We start from the raw sequence: 22,374 nt of genomic DNA, 5'->3' as shown, positions 1-22,374 counted from the left end.
GCGGTGTGAAATTATCTCTGCACGTTTCTTGTAATGCCATAAAGTCAAGCTTATATTCTAGTGATGCCTCTCGAAGAAACCTTCTTTTAGCCAAGTCTGATAGACCTCTGCTATTTCAAAAGGTTCCTTTCATATTTCATCATGAATTTTTTTTTCTTTTGTTTCACTCTCGCACTTCTCCTAACCTCCCATTTAGGGAAAACCTTCCTTTTCCAAGGTCTCTTTGGTTTGTCCTGAATTATTTCTGTTTTGCTCTATGAAGTAATTGCATGTGGATGACAACTGTCAATCAAAGGTGTCATATACCCCTCCGATCTCATGTCATCTACATCCTCCTCATCTCCCTCTAAGTGCAATAAATTCTCACATAAATTTTGTAATTATGTGCCTCCTAATTTTGTAATTCCAATGCCTTAGTAGTACTGTAGCTTCCCTAACTAAGAATAGCAACCTCGGATTCCAATGCCTTAGGAGTATTGTAGCCTCTCTAACATCCCTTGTGTATGTTCAAGAATCCAGTTCCGTAACATACACAAGGGATGTTAGAGAAGCTACAGGAACCTAACTTTCCTTATGTTAATTCATACAATAAAGGTTAAAATAATTTAAATTAATTTTTAATTTGCAGATCTAATATGTACATTCATAGTAATTACATACAAACAAGTTGATGGTGGAATAAAATTGATTTTGGATTTTTTTTTATCTACAGTAATTACCAAAAGTAAACAACCTGCTAGTAGTCTCTAACATTCCTTCTTCATTTTACAATAGACAAGCATCGTAGCACCGTGACTTTTCTTCTCTAAATTAGAGGATCCGGATCGGTATGTTAGAGGATCCAGTTCCCAGCATTCCCAGATACCGATGTCACGGATCCTAACATGATAGCTAAGAACAGTGTCAGTTTAGTAAGAGTAACAACTTTGACATTCAAAACTAACACCTGCGATCGTTTTGTGTGGGTTAGGATACACAATGGGAAGGATGCACATGCCCTAACATATGGATTAGAATGTTGATTGCTTAATATGTGTGATAAAAAGGAGACATTACTGTTGAGTACAGGCTGCTCTTTTGACACAGGAGAACAGGAACATCGATCAAACTTAGAAATTCTATTGACAGGAGATATTAATTGATTTGGTAACTCAAGTACCGCATCAACTAATTAATTGGTATACTCGTCAATAGAATTTGCAGACCATGCCGCCGTCACTGATCCTTAGGCCGTGCTTGCAGCATGTAGTCCGGCTACGTACTTGCTCAGTAGTCATGATAGGATTCACACGTGGTGATACATGTGTCGCCGATGGTGACCATGATTGAACTGTGGCGAGCGCATGCGACCGTCCACTCGCCGATGTGTTCCATTAACCAGTTTGACGAGCCTGTCTCTTGCCCTGACGACGTATGGTATGCCTTCGCCTTGCAGCATCAGGAGGGCCCTCCGACGATTCTCCCACACTGATCTTGGAGATCCACAGGAACTTCGCTTCTCCTCCACAAATGGCTCCTCTATGAAACACACAGCATCTGCCCCGTCAATGCCTCCCTCTCCTCTCTCTTTTTTTCCACTGTTGACATCCACTAGCCGAAACAGACAGTTGTCATCCAGCAGATGAGCCGGCCCGAGTATCACGCATCGTGCAGAGGCTGACACAAGGGTCGCCGCCTAGAGCCTTGATGCGCCAAGGAGCTTGAATTCCCCAAAGCCTAAGTAACTTGAAAGATTCAGATCCCTGAACATATCCGCTGCGATCCTGTGAAGAAAGCGACAGCTGCATAGGGAGCCTACTTGAATGGCTTCTTCTCTGATATGCTCTGGTTAAATGAGTGTTCCATGTAGTTTACATCAAGGGTTGCCACCGGGATCGTCAGAAGGTCTGGATAGAACTCTGAATCAGGCTCAGTGCACTCATCTGGCATAGTAGCATACACTTGGATGCTTCATTGATAGCTGACATCGAAAAGTAACAAGTGCATTACGAACTTACCAAGAAAACGTATGCACAGATGTTAGGATGAGGGGGCTCTGCCTAGAGTACTCGAGGTCGACAATCATGCGAAATGAAGAGGAAGAAAGCTGCAATGAAGACACCACTAATTATACCTTGACTATCACTCAGTTGGACACCATCTAAGGAGCACTGTACACTTGCTGCAAGGCAGTTGACTCCAAGAATCTTGAACATTTGGAGTGTAGTGACTAGGGTGCTTCTCTTCCAGAGGATAATATTAAGCGTGGGAGCAAGAGAGGCATTCTTTGCTGTCAAGTGTCAAAGGTGAGGCCATGGAAGCAGCCCCAAGCTTTACAAACGGTGTCGGAGCGGGCCATCACTTTGATCGTTCATTTCATCTAACATCTTCAGCAGCTTTTCGCACTGTTTCTCGGCAGCAATCAATGGGCAGCTTCTTGACGCTTTAGCGGAACTGCTAGCTGGTGGAACCAATTGTGATGATGTCCCTGATTTGCTTTTAAATTTGGATGACTGCTATTTTGAGTCAGCTTTCTGCACCAGTTCAGCATTTAGCAGAGCTATATGCCAATATGTTCCTGAAAATTTAGAATTTCCGATAATATATCGTCAAAAGGTGCATAACATATGCCCTAGCTTTTCCACTGGTAATACTAAAGAATCCATAGAAGGAAAACAATAACTAACACAAAAGTAAACACTCTGATCTTAACCAAAGTCAGTTTGGTTATTCATCCCGCTTCCATATTGTAGAAGATAAATACAAGTTTTCACTAATAATCTGAATTAACTGAATGAGTGCATTAACTGTTTTTTTAGGAATTAGCATATGTACATGAAAGGCAAAGTTGTAGTAAGAACTATCAGACAAAAGTCACCAGACAAGTCCAAGGTCAAGTCAATCACTCGCATGAGTTCCGTATTGCTCCTTTCTATGAATCATAGAGAATATATACTGTGTTGTACTAAGAACATCAGATCAAAATCGCCAAACATATTCAAGATGAGGTTGAGCAAAAGCCAGCTTTTCTGGCTGATTTGGTTCGAATTTGCGATGACACTTTACCACTAGTGGTGGGTGGTGATTTTAATATTATCAGGAGAGCTGATGAGAAGAACAATGATAACTTTGATGGCAGATGGCCTTTTATGTTCAACACAATTATAGAGAGTCTCAACCTACGGGAGATCGATCTCTCAGGTAGGAAATTTACTTGGGCCAATTCTCTACCTAATCAAACTTTTGAAAAATTGGACAGGGTACTTACGAGTGTTGACTGGGAACAGAAGTTCCCGTTAGTCACAGTATGTGCACTCCAGAGGGCGATATCTGACCATACACCTCTCCTACTAGATTCTGGCCAGGCCACTCACAAAGGGAAATGTGATGCTTTCTCTTTTGAATCAAGCTGGTTCACACGTGAGGGGTTTGTCGACATGATTTCTAGGGAATGGAACAAGCATGCGGGTGGGAACTCTAGTGTTGATGTCTGGCAAAATAAGATACGTCATCTTAGACAATTTCTGAGAGGTTGGGCTAAGAACATATCTGGGGTCTATCGAGATGAGCAAGATAGACTGCTCAAATTTATAGATACTCTAGATCGTCAGGCAGAAACTCGCATGCTGAATGACCAAGAGAGGACCTTAAAGTACGAGGCTGAACAAAGGGTTCGGATCCTTCTTCGATAAGAGGAAATGAAATGGGCTGTCACAGCAAAAGTTAGGGCAATTGTCCAAGGGGATGATAACACTAATTTTTTTCATTTGATTGCAAATGGCAAACATCGGAAAAAGAGGATTATACAACTTGAGCAAGATGAGGGTACAATAGTAGGTCATGAGAATCTAAAGTTGTACATCACAAACTATTATAAAAGGTTGTTTGGTGCTACGACTCATAGTTTTGTGTCTATGGACGAGCATCAGACCGCGGATATTCCTCAGATCGGACAAGCCGATAATGAGTGTTTATCCGCTCCATTCCTAGAGAAAGAGGTGCTACAGGCAATTCAGGGTATGAAAAACGGTAAAGCGCCGGGGCCAGATGGGTTCCCGGCTGAGTTTTATAAGAGATGTTGGCATATTATTAAGAATGATCTCATGGCAATGTTTCACGATTTGTTCTCCGGTCACTTACAACTCTTTCATCTTAATTTTGGTACCATCACGCTGCTACCAAAAAAAGAGGGTGCTTCGCGTATTGAACAATTTCGCCCCATATGTCTGCTTAATGTTAGCTTCAAAATCTTCACAAAGGTGGGGACAGATAGGTTAACTAAGATGGCACATTCTGTGGTGCAATCTTCGCAGACGGCTTTCATGTCTGGTCGGAATATTCTCGAAGGGGTGGTTGTTCTCCATGAAACCCTTCACGAATTACATTCCAAGAAGCTTGACGGAGTCTTATTTAAGGTAGACTTCGAAAAGGCTTACGACAAAGTCAAATGGTCTTTCTTGCAACAAACTCTGCGCATGAAGGGGTTTTGCGAGATTTGACGAAAGCATATCGATCGTTTTATACGAAAGGGTAGTGTCGGTATTAAAGTGAATGATGATGTTGGTCATTTCTTTCAGACACTAAAGGGTCTTAGGCAGGGAGATCCTATGTCACCTATTTTATTTAACATCGTAGCAGATATGTTAGCGCTCATGATCAGGAGGGCTAATGAAAAAGGGTTAGTAAGGGGACTTGTACCACATCTAGTAGATGGGGGTGTTTCCATCCTACAATATGCGGATGACACAATCCTTTTCATGGAGCATGATCTCAACAAAGCCAGAAACATGAAGTTAATATTATGTTTATTCGAACAGCTATCTGGGCTGAAAATTAACTTCTTTAAAAGTGAACTCTTTTGCTTTGGACACGCAAAAGAAGAACAAATCACTTATAATCAACTATTTGGTTGTGAGAGTGGTTCGCTACCGTTTACGTACTTAGGGATCCCTATTCATCATCGAAAACTATCCATTAAGGAATGGAAGTGCATCGAGGATCGGTTTGAGAAAAAGCTGAGCTGCTGGAAGGGCAAGCTATTATCCTACGGAGGACGATTGGTCTTAGTTAACTCAGTGTTGACAAGTATGCCAATGTTCCTTCTATCCTTTTTCGAAGTACCAGTTGGGGTGCGCAAAAGGTTGGATTTTTACCGATCAAGATTTTTCTGGCAGAGTGATGAGGTCAAGACCAAATATAGGCTGGCTCGATGGGATATTATTTGTAGACCCAAAGATCAGGGAGGGTTGGGGATTGAAAATTTAGAGGTTAAGAACAGGTGGCTGCTCAGCAAGTGGCTGTTCAGGCTATCTGTGGAATCAAAAGGTATGTGGATACAAATTCCGAAGAACAAGTATCTACAGCAAAAAACCTTGGCTCAGGTCACTGTGAGACCTGGAGATTCACCTTTTTGGAAGGGGATCATGAAGACAAAAACAGCCTTTTTTTAACAGAACTAGATTCATCACCGGAAATGGTGAAGCCACTAGATTCTGGGAGGATATCTGGCTAGGTGACGAGCCTCTGGCCCTTCAATATCCGCAGCTGTATCACATTGCCCAACGCAGACAGACAACTGTTGCGGCAGTGTTATGTGAGACGCCTCTCAACATTCAGTTTCGCAGATCCTTGGTAGGAAATAGATGGGTCAGATGGCTACATCTAGTCAGAAGGCTAATGGATGTTAATCTTTCTGATGCTCCGGATAGGATTGTTTGGAAACTCACCTCCAATGGGAAGTTTACCGTCAAATCCATGTATGACCATGTTATTGACAGTTCAGTTATTCCAAAATCCTCACATATTTGGAACGTCAAGGTTCCCCTTAAGTTAAAAATCTTTTTGTGGTTTGTCCACAAAGGAGTTGTTCTAACTAAGGATAACTTGGCCAAGCGAAATTGGAAAGGAAATCGAAGATGTACCTTCTGTCAGACATATGAAACTATCAAGCACCTCTTTCTAGACTGCCCTATGGCTAAAATATTATGGCGCTCAATCCATATAGCTTTTAACATAACCCCGCCGACTAGCATTAACATGTTATTTGGGACATGGCTTGACGGGGTTAATATCTCGTTCGCTAAGTTAATTCGAGTTGGAACTTCTGCACTTTTATGGGCTATATGGAACTGCAGAAATGACCTAGTTTTTAACAGACAACAATCTATTAACTTTTTGCAGGTCATCTTCAGGGCTACCGCATTGATCCGCATGTGGTCCTTACTCACTCCTGTGGAAACCAGGGAGCCTTTGGTTACTGGGTGTGCCCGATGGGAGATGGTAGCTCAGGCTATCTTCAGCCAATATGGATGGCGACATATTGATAGAATAGGGAATTAGTCAACTACTCCTATCCACATATTCGGCTTGGGCGTTCATCGCCTTGTAATTTATTTTCATTTACTTTTTCGACTTTGTAACTACTTCGGATCTTTTCAGTTATTAAATAAAATGGCTGCATGCATCACTCGATGCAGAGGCCGGGGCGTGGCCTCCTTTTCGAGAAAAAAAAATCATTGACATGCGTGCATGACTAACAAACGTTTGTGTCATTGTGTGGGGAATAAGCACAATCATACGCATTGAGTAATTACGAGAAAACCGTGAGCAGATTAAACAGGATTGAGCCAGGTACAGACCTGTTTCAGTGCACCAACATGATTGGTTCATTGTCATGCTCCCAACGGACTTAAATGTTGTTAGTACAGGTTCTTTCTGTTCTGAAGCAATACATGCAAAAACCTGAAATGACAATTACAGTTACAGGAACCATCAAGCATACAAATGAGGGCCTTCTTATTTTGAGAAGAAATGTAATAATTTCTCACTTACCTTCAGATGAGGGATGACTTGGAGAACAGCCTCATTCCTTTGTAGCATTTCTAAGCAGTCCCACTGGTGCAAAGATCATGTCATTCTGATAATTCATTAACCTCCACAGATCTACAAAAATAATAACACAAGCCATTAGAAATGTCACCAAACAAGATATATGTTTACATAGTTCTCGTGATAACAAAGATGAGGTCATAAAAGACATAGTTACATAGTACCCATTTATATGTGCAGTGGGACGAGGTGAAGTTTGGAATGCACGCACTAATCAGGAAATCCAACAGAACCTACTTTTTCTCATTTTTCTAAAAAATAATGAGATTTTGTCTCCTATCATCACGTTTAAAGTTTCATTGTAATTCTACACAGGTTATTGCTACTGATAAATAAATCAAAAGGTACCCGAGCTTTGGGCACCATATTGTCCACTAGACAGGTATTTGTGTGATTGTTTGTACTATGTCATATTACTGGTGTAAAATACTTCGCCCAGGAAATGTTTCAGGAAGCATGACTACAGTACAACTCGCTACTTCATGGATGAGATGATATACCAAGTCATGGATGAGAGGATATACCAATTCATGGGGAGAGCCTCCTAACGCAATGGCAAGTGTGTCCTGATTTCACTTAAGCCACCTGGGTTCGAACCTGGGTTTGTACTAGGTCTTCAACTGCCCTATAAGGAAAGACACTGCCGCTGTCTTGCTCAAACTGGAACAATCTTCCCATGACATGGTATATCCAGGCAACCTTACCTTTACAAAAGCAATAAATTTCTCCTGAATATGGACAATAACAGACATTCTCTTCAAGTAAGAAGCAAAGTTATATCTGTATACAATCTGTACAGGTTGGACACGAAACCTGCAATGAACATAGAGTGGTGTCAGTATGTGGAATGAACATACCTAAACTGATGCTAGAATACAAACTTTATTTTGAAGTAACTCAGTAAGTAAATCAAACTTGGCAATCTTCTGCTAATGGAAAAATATATGGCCATAACACTACTTTTGAAGAGATCCAAGGCACACGACAAAAAATATTTTTTAAGTCCTCCAGGAAAAGGTGATAAAGGAGTAGTGAATTATATGCTTCGATATCTAAGTAAAATATATACATGCTCCAAATGAGACTGACTTCCTAGAAAGTTAGGTTACAATAGTTTAAAAAACGCCTTCATGTCAGTCAATGCGTGCGGGGGTAAGGGGAATTGAGAAACTCCGTGCACAGGTAGCGCCTGTCACATGGCTTCTCGATGTGCATAAAAGGTTACATCCTTCTATCTCACGTAATCTCAAAGATGATGGCATGGTGTCAACTGTGAATGCATCAAATTAACGGCAATGTAATATTTGCAGTCTGTAAAGAGGCTGTAATTTCTGAAAATACATGCTCATTTACCTTCATTTAACTGCACTGGTTTAACGTGAGGCTCCCTTCATGCTCAAGGCTCTGAATGCCTGTATGTGATGCTGATGCAGGAAAACTTCATGCAGAAGTCAGACTGCATCCTCATATATGTCCCAGGCAAAACAACTTGATTTTGATGAGAACATATTCAGGTAATAAGAACTATATCTTCTATTTTCATCATAACAGTGGATGGGCATTGACAGAGTACAGCTCTTTGACATTTAGAACTTTCAGGTATGTCAACTGGCTAAAAGAAGGCCGGACCTGTCATTCTCTGCCATTTACGAGACACCGGTAACTCAAACTTGCAAGTAGGCTTTTCCAATCAACTAAGTGATGACGTGCTCTTATACCTTCTGATGAGCAAATCTCCAATATTACATATCACTTTGGTCGAGCTCCCTTCTCCCTTGTCAGCACACAATTCAACTTATCCCAGGATTTCTCCAGTCTTCCAATACCACTGATCTCAGAAATTACTATTGCTTGTACTGGCTAAGTCTAGTGCTCCGACCACCATCAGTGTTTGGGTACATCATCAACGGGACTCGACAGAGACTAACAGCTAAAGAAAGTTAACGGTCACCTGCTGTTTCATCAGCATTTGGTTATGTCCTTGCTATGACTGAAGATGCTATTGGATATAGTGGATAGCTGGAATTACTTGTTTGAGGAGGTTACTAGACTTGTTGCGCATTAAGCTTTTGCTGGTGCTGTGGAAGTAAAATAAGTTTCTGGTGCTGTTGTAGACATACTCTTCAGGCTTCTTCCACTGCAACATAACAGCTCATAATATCAAACTACCAATGCCTCAGCAACAAATCAGGCCCTCCAAGTGGCGAGGGTATTACTTCTCCATCTTATTTGTTGAACTACCAAAATGCAAATTATCAAGCCGTACATATGGGTAATCTGCTTCTTTTCCCGTGTCAGTGGGAGGTGACTCTCTTGGTGGTGCAAGCGGTGGATCACCAGCTTTATCTGCAAAAAAGACCAGAAGTGTACACATCCCTGGCTAATATTCTAATCTCTTTGAAGATCTCAGTAGGTGATTTGAAATCACCACCTCTGCGGTTAGCAATGCTGTACTTCTGATTGCAAGTAATAAGTCTATCAACTGCCTCCATGGCTTCACGAGAGTACCACCCATAGTTAGAGACCCACCAAGAGGGAAGGGAAGATGGTTTTTGAGTAGCATCATCTGAAAGCTGCGATACATCATCTAAACAGTTGATGTTATCATTAACCATCGATCTGGAGATGGCGTTGAAAACTGGCTGTAGGCGAGAAGCTTCAGATAAATGTATCACAAAAATTGTGATTGCCTGTTTTAGCAAATCCGTGCCACTTCCGTCATAGTTATCCAAAGCATGGAACGCATGCCTGAGCGCCGCAACCCCTATCCATGTGCCCTTAATGTCACCACCACATAAGGAGGTATAACTGCCTGAGAATGGAAGAACCGTGTGATCTTCCTCGGATGATATATAACTGTAATCCGTAGCTCTATCATCATCATCATCGACCTGTAACTCCAATGGTTTATGATTGCCTCCTCTAAAAGCTCTCACGTACAAATCTCTTGCTGAGATTGATATACGATAAGAGCGCCCGCAATGCTGAACAACCACGTGAAATGAGCCATCTCCAGGTGGTGTGTATACTTCACAGGCCCGCCCATAGAGAAGAGACAAATCAACCCTTTTGCCATACTCATGACAGTAGTCTCTAATCTGAGCTATTATTTTTCTGAAGCTCAGAAGCACGTCATGGTTCTCACCATCCAAGCAGAGAACTCCTGTATTTTTTGGCCTCAACAACTCAATGTGCATCATAGATTTCGTCTGCAATAATAACATCAACGACAAGCTCGCAATTTTATTTCACAATGGAAAAGTTTTGAATAAGATGAATTGTAGGTACACCATACACACATTAACTTCGTTGTTTTAACTAATAATCCTTGCTTAGGAAATTTTTATGCATTTAGAATATCTAAAAAACAGAGGATATAGGTACAATACAACCCAGCTTAGAAAATCTACTATGTTTGAGAATTATCATATAAGATTTTGATAGCACTTCCATACCTGTGATTGTCTTGTTGAGAATGACCTGCCTCTTTGCTCATGAGATAAACACTGAGATGTAGAAAACATCCTCTGCGGCAGTTTGGTTGACCCAAATGTAACTCCAACAGTTTTAAAGGGACCGACAGATGATTTTGCTCCAATACCAACAATAACCTGCATTCCAAATGTGTTATCAACATAAGATCTCATGACATGAATCCATATGGTTTCGGCAGTTTAAGAATCACTGCAAACATGTTAATCATGAAGCCATACATTCTGTAAACATGTTTCCAGATTATAGGAATGAGACATCTCGTAGAATAATACTGTTGACGTTACATGGTAATGGTACAAGACTGGGCCAATAATACTGTTCGCCAAACGGAGGAAGAACGGACCGACACCAACATTCGGGCCAGAGCCTACTGATTTACCCCTATTTGGACTTAGCTTGTTAGTCTGGTCTAAGCTAGTTTACCCATAGGATATAGCAGGATCACGCATGTACTTATCGTAGCCTCCCATTTTTACTATTCCCGACTCTTGATACATACCTCAAAAAAAAGTCACAGAACAGATCACGCATATATATTAGTTTAGTGCTGAATCTATTGTCGTTTGAAATTAAATACGCGATCAGGAAAGTATCAGAACCTGATTGCTCGTAGGAACAGCCGGCACAAGAGAAAATTCCACAACATAACTTGCAAGGTTCTCCTTTGATGTTGATCTTGCAATTAAATCAGAATATTCAAGAGCGAAGCTCCAGTCACCCTCATGCTCATATCTGATGATCTGAGAAATTACCTGTTCAAGACATAGAAAAAAAGCAATCTAAGATGCAGAACTTCCAGGCCTTAACTGCAACTCTATTATGTTCATAATAATAATAAAATTGATGCAAGTGTTTAAACCAATAATTGTAAGTAACTTAATTCTTTTTTAACTTGGAAATTACAGCTATGGCAGAATATAGATGTGTGTATGTGGCGATAGATGCAGATTAATTCTCATAACTATTTTCCAAACGTGTATGGAATTTAGATAGAAAAATCACAGTAGACCGCCGTTTTATGAACAATCAAAGCTCATGCATTTAAGAAGAATACACCCATAATATATCAACAAGAAACACAAATATAAATTTAAACCTTATTTGCCAGTGTAATTCCATAAATGCTGCCAAAATTTGAAGGCCCTATCTGCAGCTTATTAAATTGTCTCTGACACCAAAGTTCAGAAATCATAGTAGCAACAGCAAGGTTACAAATGTATTGAAATCCATGTAAGTTGCCTCCAAGCTTATCAAATAGTAACCTGAAATAAGCATGAGAGTTCCACCGGTTTAGGACTGGAAGTAGGTATAGTCAAGGTAAATCCCAATGATACAATTTAAAACTACTGCTCATGTATGCATTATACTTATAGGAACTAATCTACCTTGAAGATGAGAAAACATCAGAAACAATGAATGATCTACATTTCAGATCAAACGCAGAAACGCAGGGGTCCTCAAATAACACCTTGAGACCACCAAACGCAGGAAGCAAGTGATCCCCAGACAGCACCTTCGGAGAGAGAGAAACTTGTTATAGTTTGAGACTAGACGGAATCTGATCCTTGTAAACAGAAAATGGAACAAGGGATAACAGCATCACCTCATCCTCTTTGGATGCGTGTACCATTGCCGGGAAGTTGAACCGCGCCGTGTCCCCGCCACCTCCACCACCTCCTAGATTCACCGCCACTTCCGCGCTCCTCCAGGGCATGGTCTCCTCGTACTGGATCTGGTCCCTCCTGGCCAGCGTGATCGAAGCCGCGTACCGTCGCAGCCAAGTAGGACCCTTGTCGCCGCACCTCGCCGCGAGCGCCGCCTCCACCAGCCGGACCTCACTCGGTCCATTCGCCAGCACGGGCGCCCCCGCGCGGCTCACCAGATTCGAGTTTACCTTAAGAGTGGACAGGTCCGCCATGAACCCCGACCCGTCGGCGACTCCTCCTACCACTCGCTCCGGGAAGATGCGCCCACGGGGAAGGAGAAGGACCGGCGCGGTGTAGGTGGTGCGGCCACATCGCACTAGCACGGTCCATGCGCTGCGCCACGCCGATGGCCGCATGTTGCCGCGCCGCCGTCTCTCTTCTTCGGCTAAACCCTCTTCTAGTCTTCTTCTTCTTTGACTGGTGGGGTGGAGGTGGGAGATGCGAGCGCCGCGGGGGGGGGGGGGGGGGGGGGGGGGAGCGGTGACGAGAAAGAGGCGGGGGGCGAGTCTAGTTCTTTGGCTGGATTTGGTGCATGGAACAGGCCTCTCTTACGCCGTTGGATTAGAGAAGAGCGTGTGTGATCATGTAATACTGGCCGTGCCTTGGGGTTTCGCTGGACTAGGACCAGGAGATTCCCGCGCGGGCGGGCGCGTACCACTTTTCTGACACCTTTGGTGGGATGAGCCTGGCTCTTGCCTTGATACGCGCGGTGCATGGTCCGGGACTCGGAGGTAGAGGCCATGCCATCGGGCAACAGCCATTTCTCGTAGAAACAGAGTAGCGGTGTACGTCCTTATTTTGCGTCCTTCGTCATACACCGGGCAAAACGGGGGTGTACCAGCCATAGGTCCGGAAGTGTGGTTGACCGGACCGTGACCCAAAGAAACAGGTACTGCGGTACCTTTCATTTTGAAAAAAAGGCTAGGCCTAGAGGGTGCGTGCACGCAGAACCATCTAGAGACCGATGCATATCAGCATGATACCATTCTCTTGTTTTCTCCAAAGAAAAAAAACCATACTACTTTTCTTTATGAAACCACACCTAGTAGTATACTATATTAGTGTTGCTAAAGCGTGTGTATTAAGTTTGAATATGGACCTCTACTTAGTACGTATCGGAAGCTTGTATACATCGCATAGAAAATGCTAGCAAGTGGGTTTTTTGGTGTTGGTTATAGTACTATGAACTTCCGCGACGACGGAAGCACAAGATCAAGTCGAGACAAGAGGGCGTGTGACAGGAAAATAAGACCCACCTTTCTTACTGAAGCTACAAGTCTTAGGCCATATATAGTGATTGATAAGACTATTATTTTAAATCTGTCATGTAATTAAAACAAGTGTCGGTACCTGTGATCTAAGCATGCAATTCTAGGTGTCTAGGTGTAGCAGATAACATAGGAACAAAGTGCAAAGACTCGCGCCGAATGAAGGGTTTCAAGGGTCCATCGGGGAGGTCCACCTACCCCAGAGGCTCCCCTGGTAGGCTCGGCGCCCCCACCTCCCAAGGGACCATGCGGCCAAGGGTGGAAACCCTAGGGTGGTCGCCGCCCCCTTGCCTTGGGGGCAAAGGCAGCCCTCTAGGGCGGCCGACTTCCCCCTTGCCCCTAAATAAAGAGCAGGAGAGGGAGGGTAGCCGCATCCGAAGACAAAGGCGCAACCCCTCCCTCTCCCCCTACTCCGTTTCTTCCTCCAAACGCATCTATGGTAGCGCTTGGCAAAGCCCTACTCAGATTAATTCATAATACTTCTGATCTGCATTGGATTTTCTGTGAAGAGGAATGGGTGATGCAACACAGTATAAATAAATATTTCCCTCGGTTAAGAACCAAGGTTTATTGAACCGATAGGAGTAGCATGCAACCCCCGTCTTTAGAGACGGCACACAAAGAAACAAACACTTGCATCCAACACGAGCAAGAGGGTTGTCAATCCCCTTGGACTCATTATTTGCAAGCAAATGAAGTGTGTAGATGATAGTTGATAATTGTAAATTGCAAAATAAAATAAAAGTAAATGAATGACAGCAAGGTAATGAAAGATTTTGTAAATATATAAGTGACTAGCCCCGGGGGCCATAGATTTCCCAAGTGAATCTCTCATGTAGTAAGCATACGGTGGGTAAACAAATTATTGTTGGGTAATTGATAGAAAAATGCATAGTTATGCAATATTTATTCATCGATATGATCATATGTATACAGGCATCACGTTCATAAGAAAATAGGCCAACTCCTGCTTGCACCTATTACTATTACTCCACATATCGACCGCTTTCCAACATGCATCTAGAGTATTAAGTAAAACAGAGTAATGCTTGGAGAATAATGACATGATGTAGACAAAGAGAACTCGATTAATATGAATTAACCCCATCGTTTTATCCTTAGTGTCGGCAATACAAAGACATGTCTTGCCCTTTTTTGTCACAGGGATATAGAGCACCGCCAGATTAAACCCACTACAACGCATACCTCCCACTGAACAAAGATTAATCTAATTGACCAAACCAAATCAATAGATCGAAGAGATTTACGAATCTATAATAATCATGCAAATAAGAATCGTAATAGAATTCAGAGAAGACTCAAATCTTTTATGATGAATAATCTGAACATAAACCCACAATTCATTGGATCCCAACAAACGCACCGTGCAAAGTGATTACAACGAATAGATCAGAGAAGATGCGATGACCATTGTATAGATCAAAAGAGAGAGAGAGAGAGAGAGAGAGAGAGAGAGACAACTAGGTACTAACTACAAACCCATAGGTATGTGGTGAACTACTCACACATCACCGTGGGAGCAGCAAGGTTGATGTAGAGGCCCTTCGTGATTGATCCCCATCCGACGGGGCACCGGAACATGACTCCAGATGAGCAAACGGGGAAACAAAGACATACGATGGTGAAAAAAGTGTTTCGGCAGGTTCTCTAGGGTTTTAGGGATATATTGGAATTTATAGGCCAGAGAGGGGGCGTCGGGAGGCGCCAGGACGGGCCAGCACACATAAGGGGGCCACCCCCCTGGGCACGTGATAACCCACAAGTGTAGGGGATCATTTGTAGCTTTTTTCGATAAGTAAGAGTGTCGAACCCAACGAGGAGCTAAAGATAGAATTAATATTCTCTCAAGGTCTATCGACCATCGATAGAACTCTACGAGTGAAAATGCTTACTTTACCTAGAACAAGTATGAAACTATTTTGCGGAAAAATAAAGAGCATATAAATAGAAGTTAGGGGACGTTTAGTAGAAAGTTTTTTGTGTAACACAAGAGAAAGATTGTCCATAGGCAATTGATATAACATGATAGATACTTATTATGTGCAATGAGGGAGAGGCATACGCTAACACACGTTTTGTACTTGGATCGTATGCACTTATGATTGGAACTCTAGCAAGCATCCGCAACTACTAGAAATCATTAAGGTAAACCCAACCATAGGATTAAACATCAACTCCTCTTTACTCCCATACGCACACAACTCCCTTACTCGGGTGTAAGTTTATGTCACTCTAGCCACCCACTATAAGTGAATCATGAGCATATTGCAAACCCTCGAGCGTGTGTCCTTCATGTGTGCACCTCACAAAAGGCACCTTAGGACAACACCATATCAACACACAACTCCTATCAATAACATCATATCACAATTAACCCGTAGGACAAAACGGATCTACTCAAACATCATAGGATAATCACATATCATTGGGAAATAGTATGTAGTGTTGAGCACCATGTTTAAGTAGAGAGTTATGGCGAGAAAAGAGATGTTACACCGCTGCATAGACGGGGGGAGTTGGTGTTGATGGCGGCAAGATTGTTGATGTAGATCGCCGTCACGCTCCTTGCCCCGGCGGCACTCCGGTGCCAACGAGAGAGAGGGGGAGAGAGACCCCTCCTTCTTATTCTTCCTTGGCCTCCCTCTAGATGGAAGGAGAGTTTCCCCTCTGGTCCATGGCCTCCAAGGAGAAGGAGGGGCAGGATCTCCTCCGAGATTGGATCTCCCTCTCTGTTCTCTTCTGTTTCGTGTTCCTGTTTTCTGGTTGTTCACCGTTTCTTAAATTCTCGGAGATCCATAACTCATATTGGGCTGAAATTTCCAGGGGATTTTTATCCATAAATTAGCTTTATTGCATCCGAAGAAGAACCCCAACCGACTTAAGGGGTGCCCACTAGGGACCACCCCGCACAAAGGGGCCCAGGCGCGCCCTGGTGTCTAGTGGAGGTTGTGGGCCTCCGCTTGCGTTGATTCCGCCTCCCAAAAATCACATATATTCCACTACGTAAATTTTTATCACTTTTGGACTTTGTTTCATATGGATATTTTGCGAAACAACATGCAACAAACAGGAACGGGCACTGGATCAATATGTTAGTCCAATAAATCATATAAAATGTTGCCAAAAACATATGAAAGTTGTATAATATTGGCACGAAACAATAAAAAATTATAGATACGACGGAGACGTATTAGCATCCCAAAGCTTAATTCCTGCTCATCCTCGAGTAGGTAGATGATAAAGAAGATAATTTTTTATGTGAAATGCTACCTAGCATAATCTTGATCATATATCTAATCATGGCATGAATATTAAGATACAAGTGATTCAAGGCAATATTCTATCATTTGACAAAAAGACATCCATACTTAGGTTTACTAGCAAACATTCATGTCCTTCCAAAATAACAATGCTAAAGAAAGTTATCCCTACAAAATCATATAGCCTGTCATGCTTGGTCTTCCTAGCATAAGGTATAAATCATAAGCACCCCGATGTCAAATCAAGCAATTGGATCATACTTTTTAACGTGCTTCAGCCTTTTATTACTCACTCAATACATGAGCGTGAACCATGGATATATCATAAAGGTGGCATAGAATATGGTGGTAGGTTTCAAAGGGGTAAAATTGAAGAAGAAAGTCTCGCATCAACTCGGCGTATCAATAGGCTATGGAGTTGCCCATCAATAGATATCAATGCGAGGAGTAGGGATTGCCATGCAACGGTTGCATTAGAGATATAAGTGTATGAAAGTTAAATATGAAAACTAAGTGGGTGTGCATCAAACTCTATAATAAAAAATTCCCACTAGTATATGAAAGTGACAACATAGGAGACTCTCCATATGAAAAACATGGTGCTACTTTGAAGCACAAGTGTGGAATTAGCATGCCCCTTCTCTCTATTCTCTCTTCTTTATTTCTTTCTCTTTTTTTCTTTCTTTTTCTTTTTCCTTTTTTATTTTTTCTCTTTTTTTCTGGTGGGCTCATTTGGCCTCCCTCATTTTTCATTTTTCGTCCGGAGTCTCATCCCGACTTGTGGGGGAATCATAGTCTACATCATCCTTTCCTCACTGTGACAATGCTCTAATAATGAATAATGATGATCATCACACTTCTATTTACTTACAACTCAATATTACAACTCGATACCTAAAACAAAGTATGACTCTATATGAATGCCTCTAGTAGTGTACCGGTATGTGCAATGATCTAGCATAACACTGACATCAGAAAATGGACAAGCCATGGAAATATCATACTAGCTATCTTACGTTCATGCAAAGCAATATGACAATGAATGCTCAAGTCATCAAAACAGAAGCGGTGGAAGTTGCATGGCAATATATTTCAGAATGGCTATGGAAATGCCATAATAGGTAGGTATGGTGGCTGTTTTGAGGAAGATATAATAAGGCTTATGTGTGATAGAGCGTATCATATCACGGGGTTTGTATGCACCTACAAAATTTGCACCGACTCTCGAGGTGAGAAAGGGCAATGTACGGTACCGTAGAAGCTAGCAAATTGTGCAAAGGTAAGAGTATGTATATCCATGGATTCACATTTGTGACAAATAACTCACATAGTTATTGCAAGATTTTATTAGCTCTCTCGAAGCAAAGCACTACTCGCATGTCCCTAGGGAGAAGGTTGGGAGGAGTTAACCATCGTGCGGCTCCGATTATAACAGCACAAAGGATTTCTATCAAGGATAAATTATGCTCCAGCTTCATCGCATAACCAAAGACTGTACGTGCATGCTTCCGGAATGACAAACCTTAACATCAATATTCTTACTAATCAACGATCATCAACTAGTGCACCCACATATTACTATCTTAATGTCACAAAACTATTGTAAGGAATCAGACATATCATACTGAGTGATCTACAAGTTTTATGTAGGATTTTATGACCAACGATCTATAAGTGAAGCATGAGAGTTTGATTCTTTCTACAAAATACCATGCTCTAATAAATATAAGTGAATCAGAAGAGCATTCTACAAATAAAGGTTTTCTATATGTAGAGAAACATGCAATCCAAACTTCAAATGATATAAGGGAATCACAACATGAAGTGAAACAATGCATTCACTTAGGCCCAAAGATGGTGAAGTGTTATGTAGTCGACGTTCACATAACACCACTAAGGGAATCACAACATTCACATCATCAAAATATCGAACGAATATCAAGATCACATGACTACTTGCAACATGACTTCTCTCATGGTGTGAGGAACAAAAGTAACTACTCACAAGTGATAAACATGCTCATGATCATAGAGGTATTAAATAGCATATTGGATCTTAACATATGACCTCCCACCAAATAAACCAAAAGGCATCAACTACAAGATGTAATCAACACTACTACTCACACCACAGGTAGCAATCCGAGGTTGTGATACAAGATTGAGCACTAGAGATGAACTAGGGTTTTGAGAGGAGATGGTGCTGATGAAGATGTTGATGAAGATTAGCCTTCCCAATATGAGAGGGTTGTTGGTGATGATGATGGCTTTGATTTACCCCTCCGGGAGGGAAGTTCCTCCGGCAGAATCGCTCCGCGGAGGGAAAAGTGCTCCTGCCCAGGTTCCGCCTCAAGACGACGGCGATTCGTCTTGAAAGTCCTCTCCTGATTTTTTCAGGTTAAAAGAGAATTTATACCAGAAGATGGTCACCTGAAGTGGGCCAGGGGGCCCACTAACCACCAAGCCACGCCAGGGGGATGGCGCACCCTCGTGCTTAGTGGGCGCCTCGTAGCCCCCCTCTGGTACTTCTTTGCTCCAGTATTTTTCATGTATTCCAAAATAAATCTTCGTAAAGTTTCAACCCATTTGGAGATGTGTAGAATAGGTATCTTTGACGTAGCTATTTCAGGTCCAGAATTCCATCAGCCAGCATTCTCCTTCTTGATGTAAACCTTGCATATTATGAGAGAAAAGGCATTAAAATTACTCCATGAAGTGGTATAATTCATAAAAACACTATAAATAACAGTAACAAAACATGATGCAAAATGGACATATCACACCTTCCCGATCTCCTTGGTGACTAGGGGAGGTGTGTTGTGCGAGGCGGTTTCGCTCTCCGCCAGGTCGGCTAGCAAGGAGTCCCCCTCTGAAGCTTGATTGGTGGGGAAATCATGCGGCGGACTAAAATACAAAAAGTATGCCTATTGCCAATAATAAAATCTCTATGCGGAAAGATGTTATGATCTTCAGGTTCGTACCTTTGCACCGGGGGCTTAACCCTAAGGGTCCTTCGAGGAACCCTTTCAAAGTTCTTAGACTCCTCGGTGGAGTCCGGGACATCATCAAATAGGGCCAACTTGGCCGTGTATTGCCCTTTTCGGGCTGTGGGAGCTAGATCTCCCTCGATGTCTTCGAACGCCGCCCTCTTCTTCATGTGGGAGGAGCCGCTCTCCTCCCCACGCTCCTGCCGCTCTCCCTCAAGAGTAGAGGGAATGTGTATATCCTCACATCTAGTGTCCAGAGGTCCTTTTGAATGGAGGCCTCCTCGGGCCTCCTTCTTCTCTCCCTTCTTCTTTTCCTTCTTTTTTGACACCATGTGTGGCTTTTCGACCAGCATGACCGTTCACAAAGCCGTCCTCGGGCCCTCGGGCAAGGGTGACGGGCAGTTGATCCGCTTGGACTTCTCCAGCCAGATATATGAAAGTGGAGAAAAAGGGGAGTGAGAGCCTTGTTAAAAGGGAAAAATCTGAACACATACAATGGAATTTTACCTGTCCGGGAGAGTTCGTTGTGTCGATGCCGATGTCTTCCGCCTCAGCTGGCCAATTCTTCTACGGCTTGAACAACACCTTCCACAACCTTTTGTGGGTGGTGCTGAAGAAGTATTACACAGTAACCGGGCCTTCCGGACTGTAAGACAACATAGCGGAAGCCCAATGTTGACAAGGGAGGAAGCGACGGTGTAGCATGACCTGAACCACGTTGGTCAGCTCAATTTTCTTCTTCACGAGGATAGAGACGCACCTTTGAAGTGCCTCCACCTCCGCAGCTTCCCCCAATCGAGCACCTTCTCCGTCCACGACACTAGTCTGGTGGGAGGTACGGATCTAAATCTGAGGGGTACTGCCCACCCCGCGTCGTGTGGCTCGGTGATGTAGAACCACTCCTTCTGCTAGGACTTGACGGTATCTATGAAAGAACCGTTCGACCATTGAACCAGGGGAAGTTTGCCGGCCATTACTCCTCCATAGTCTGCCTGCTCGCCGCTAACTACCTTCGGCAAGACGTTGAACACCTCAACCAGAAGCCGAAGTGGGGTTGGACCCGTAGAAAGGCCTCACACACAGTGATGAAAGCACAAATATGCATAAAAGAATTCGGGGGGGGGGGGAGGTCATGGAAATCCAACCCGTAGTAAAACCTCGAACCCCTCACGAAGGGGTGGAGGGGGAAGCTGAGGCCCCACAGGAAGTGAGGAATGAACACCACCATCTTCTCTTCCTTAGGCATAGGGTGACCTGGCCCTTCTCCGGAGCGCAATGAACAATGTTCGCCAACAAATAGCCGACGTGCTTCAACTCCAAAATGTCGTTGTTGGTGACACATAAGGCCTCCCACTTGCCTTTCGAACCCGAGTCGTTCATGGCCAAATTGAGGAAAGGTTCGAAAAGATTGGGAAGAGGATGAATCTTGGAAGCTTGGAGCTCAGAGGATTAGGGAGGGCGATGTCGATGTGAGATCTCAGAAGAGTGTGGAGGCTATGGTAACAACTTCCTTTTTATAAGCCGTTGTAATACCAAAATCCCCTGTGTTGTGCCGCAAACCTTGCCACTTCCCAATAAATCGTGCAATTATGCACTCGTGGGATAGCCCAAATCATAAACCATATCCCCTAAAAAGTGGGGCACGATCTCCGTATTGATGGAATGTGCCAATAAAAAGACTACCTCGAACCGCAGATTGAGTTTTTATAACTGGTTAGTGGTTATGACCGGCCGCAACCTTTTGCTAAAAAGTTATGTTCACACTTGAACGGTTGGCCTTCGAGGCTAAGTTACATATATTGTTCGGAAACAGGGATGTCATCGGTGGCCGAACTATTATGAGCCGAGTATAAGTGGGGGGAGGAGGAACTCGCCGTGCAAGCCGAAGACCTTGGACGCAAGGAGCTGTTGGGAATCAAGACTACGACATTGGAGGCAAGTTCGGGGGCTACTGAGTGAGTCCGGGACTAAGGGGTGCTTAGGCCACTGACCTATTTTTACGGGCCGGACTCATGGGCCGCTCTTGATTATCATTGAAGGCCGAATTACAAGACGACGCCGTATCGAGAAAAGATTCTTCCGAAGCCTTGATGTACGCTCCAAGCCAATAAGATGATAATATCGACATGATTATTCCTTGGTGTAACCGACATTATAGACTCCTAGTATCCATGATATCTATATAAACCAGATGGTTTTAGTCCGTAAGACAGATTAAGATCATGTAACACCAACATTATGTAATTGCTTCCCAAGTTGTTTGAACGTGTTACTAGATTTGTAACACCGAATCCCACTTTCAAAGTTTCAATTCATCAACTTCCTTCGATCATGTATACATAACTGACAAGCAAGCAACTGCATTACACAGTAATGCTAGTTACAACAGAAGTACTGAATGTTCGAGAAGAAGAATACAGATAAAATTTAAAAAGTGAGATGAGACGAGTTTAGATCTTTCCAACTAATTGAGCTATAGAGCCCTAACTCCCTAAGCCATGTGAAGCTGGCTCCTGATCGAGATGGTTTTCTTGACCGTGGAGCTGGTGGTGCACCTCCTGACTGGCTGCATCATCTTGGGCGCCTGCACCAACTTCGTCCTACGCCGCCGTTTGGCATCCTCTGCTTCTTGGTAAGATTGGTGGAACTTGCGTTTTGCGGCTGCCATCTTCTCCTCGTAGCAGAGCCCAGCACGGTCACCGGCGACGAGGTCGGACGAGTTCTTGCTGATTCCCACCGTCTTCATGACGATGTCAGAATTGGCGGAGAC

General features: G+C 43.0%; 1 protein-coding gene across 2 annotated transcripts; it reads right to left on the bottom strand.

Moving 5' to 3' along the window:
• Positions 1 to 1,006: 1,006 nt before the first annotated feature.
• LOC123410169 lies at positions 1,007 to 12,461 on the bottom strand. 2 transcript variants are annotated; one of them, XM_045103066.1, is made up of 11 exons: positions 11,966 to 12,461; positions 11,748 to 11,875; positions 11,459 to 11,624; positions 10,962 to 11,114; positions 10,323 to 10,478; positions 8,221 to 10,076; positions 7,392 to 7,680; positions 6,811 to 6,921; positions 6,618 to 6,720; positions 1,998 to 2,557; positions 1,007 to 1,886 (listed from the first exon to the last, which is right to left on the bottom strand). In XM_045103066.1, exons 1-6 carry the CDS (start codon positions 12,422 to 12,424, stop codon positions 9,210 to 9,212), a joined length of 1,929 nt encoding a protein of 642 aa, XP_044959001.1. In that variant the 5' UTR covers positions 12,425 to 12,461; the 3' UTR covers positions 1,007 to 1,886; positions 1,998 to 2,557; positions 6,618 to 6,720; positions 6,811 to 6,921; positions 7,392 to 7,680; positions 8,221 to 9,209. The 2 variants fall into 2 exon arrangements, with proteins under 2 accessions (XP_044959001.1, XP_044959000.1); XM_045103065.1 differs by having other exon boundaries at positions 1,007 to 1,960; positions 2,114 to 2,557.
• Between the last annotated feature and the right edge of the window lie 9,913 nt (positions 12,462 to 22,374).

This window comes from Hordeum vulgare, chromosome 7H (assembly GCF_904849725.1).
Source record: "Hordeum vulgare subsp. vulgare chromosome 7H, MorexV3_pseudomolecules_assembly, whole genome shotgun sequence".
Lineage (NCBI taxonomy): Eukaryota > Viridiplantae > Streptophyta > Magnoliopsida > Poales > Poaceae > Hordeum > Hordeum vulgare.
The sequence above is the reverse complement of the archived record's forward strand: the minus strand, read 5'-3'. Positions and strand labels throughout refer to the sequence as shown.

Coding starts and splice junctions, on each gene's coding strand:
- LOC123410169 (XM_045103066.1), bottom strand. CDS start 12,424: ATGCGGCCATCGGCGTGGCGCAGCGCATGGACCGTGCTAGTGCGATGT. Junction 11,876..11,965: donor ACGCATCCAAAGAGGATGAG/GTGATGCTGTTA, acceptor CTCTCTCCGAAG/GTGCTGTCTGGGGATCACTT. Junction 11,625..11,747: donor GATGTTTTCTCATCTTCAAG/GTAGATTAGTTC, acceptor TGCTTATTTCAG/GTTACTATTTGATAAGCTTG.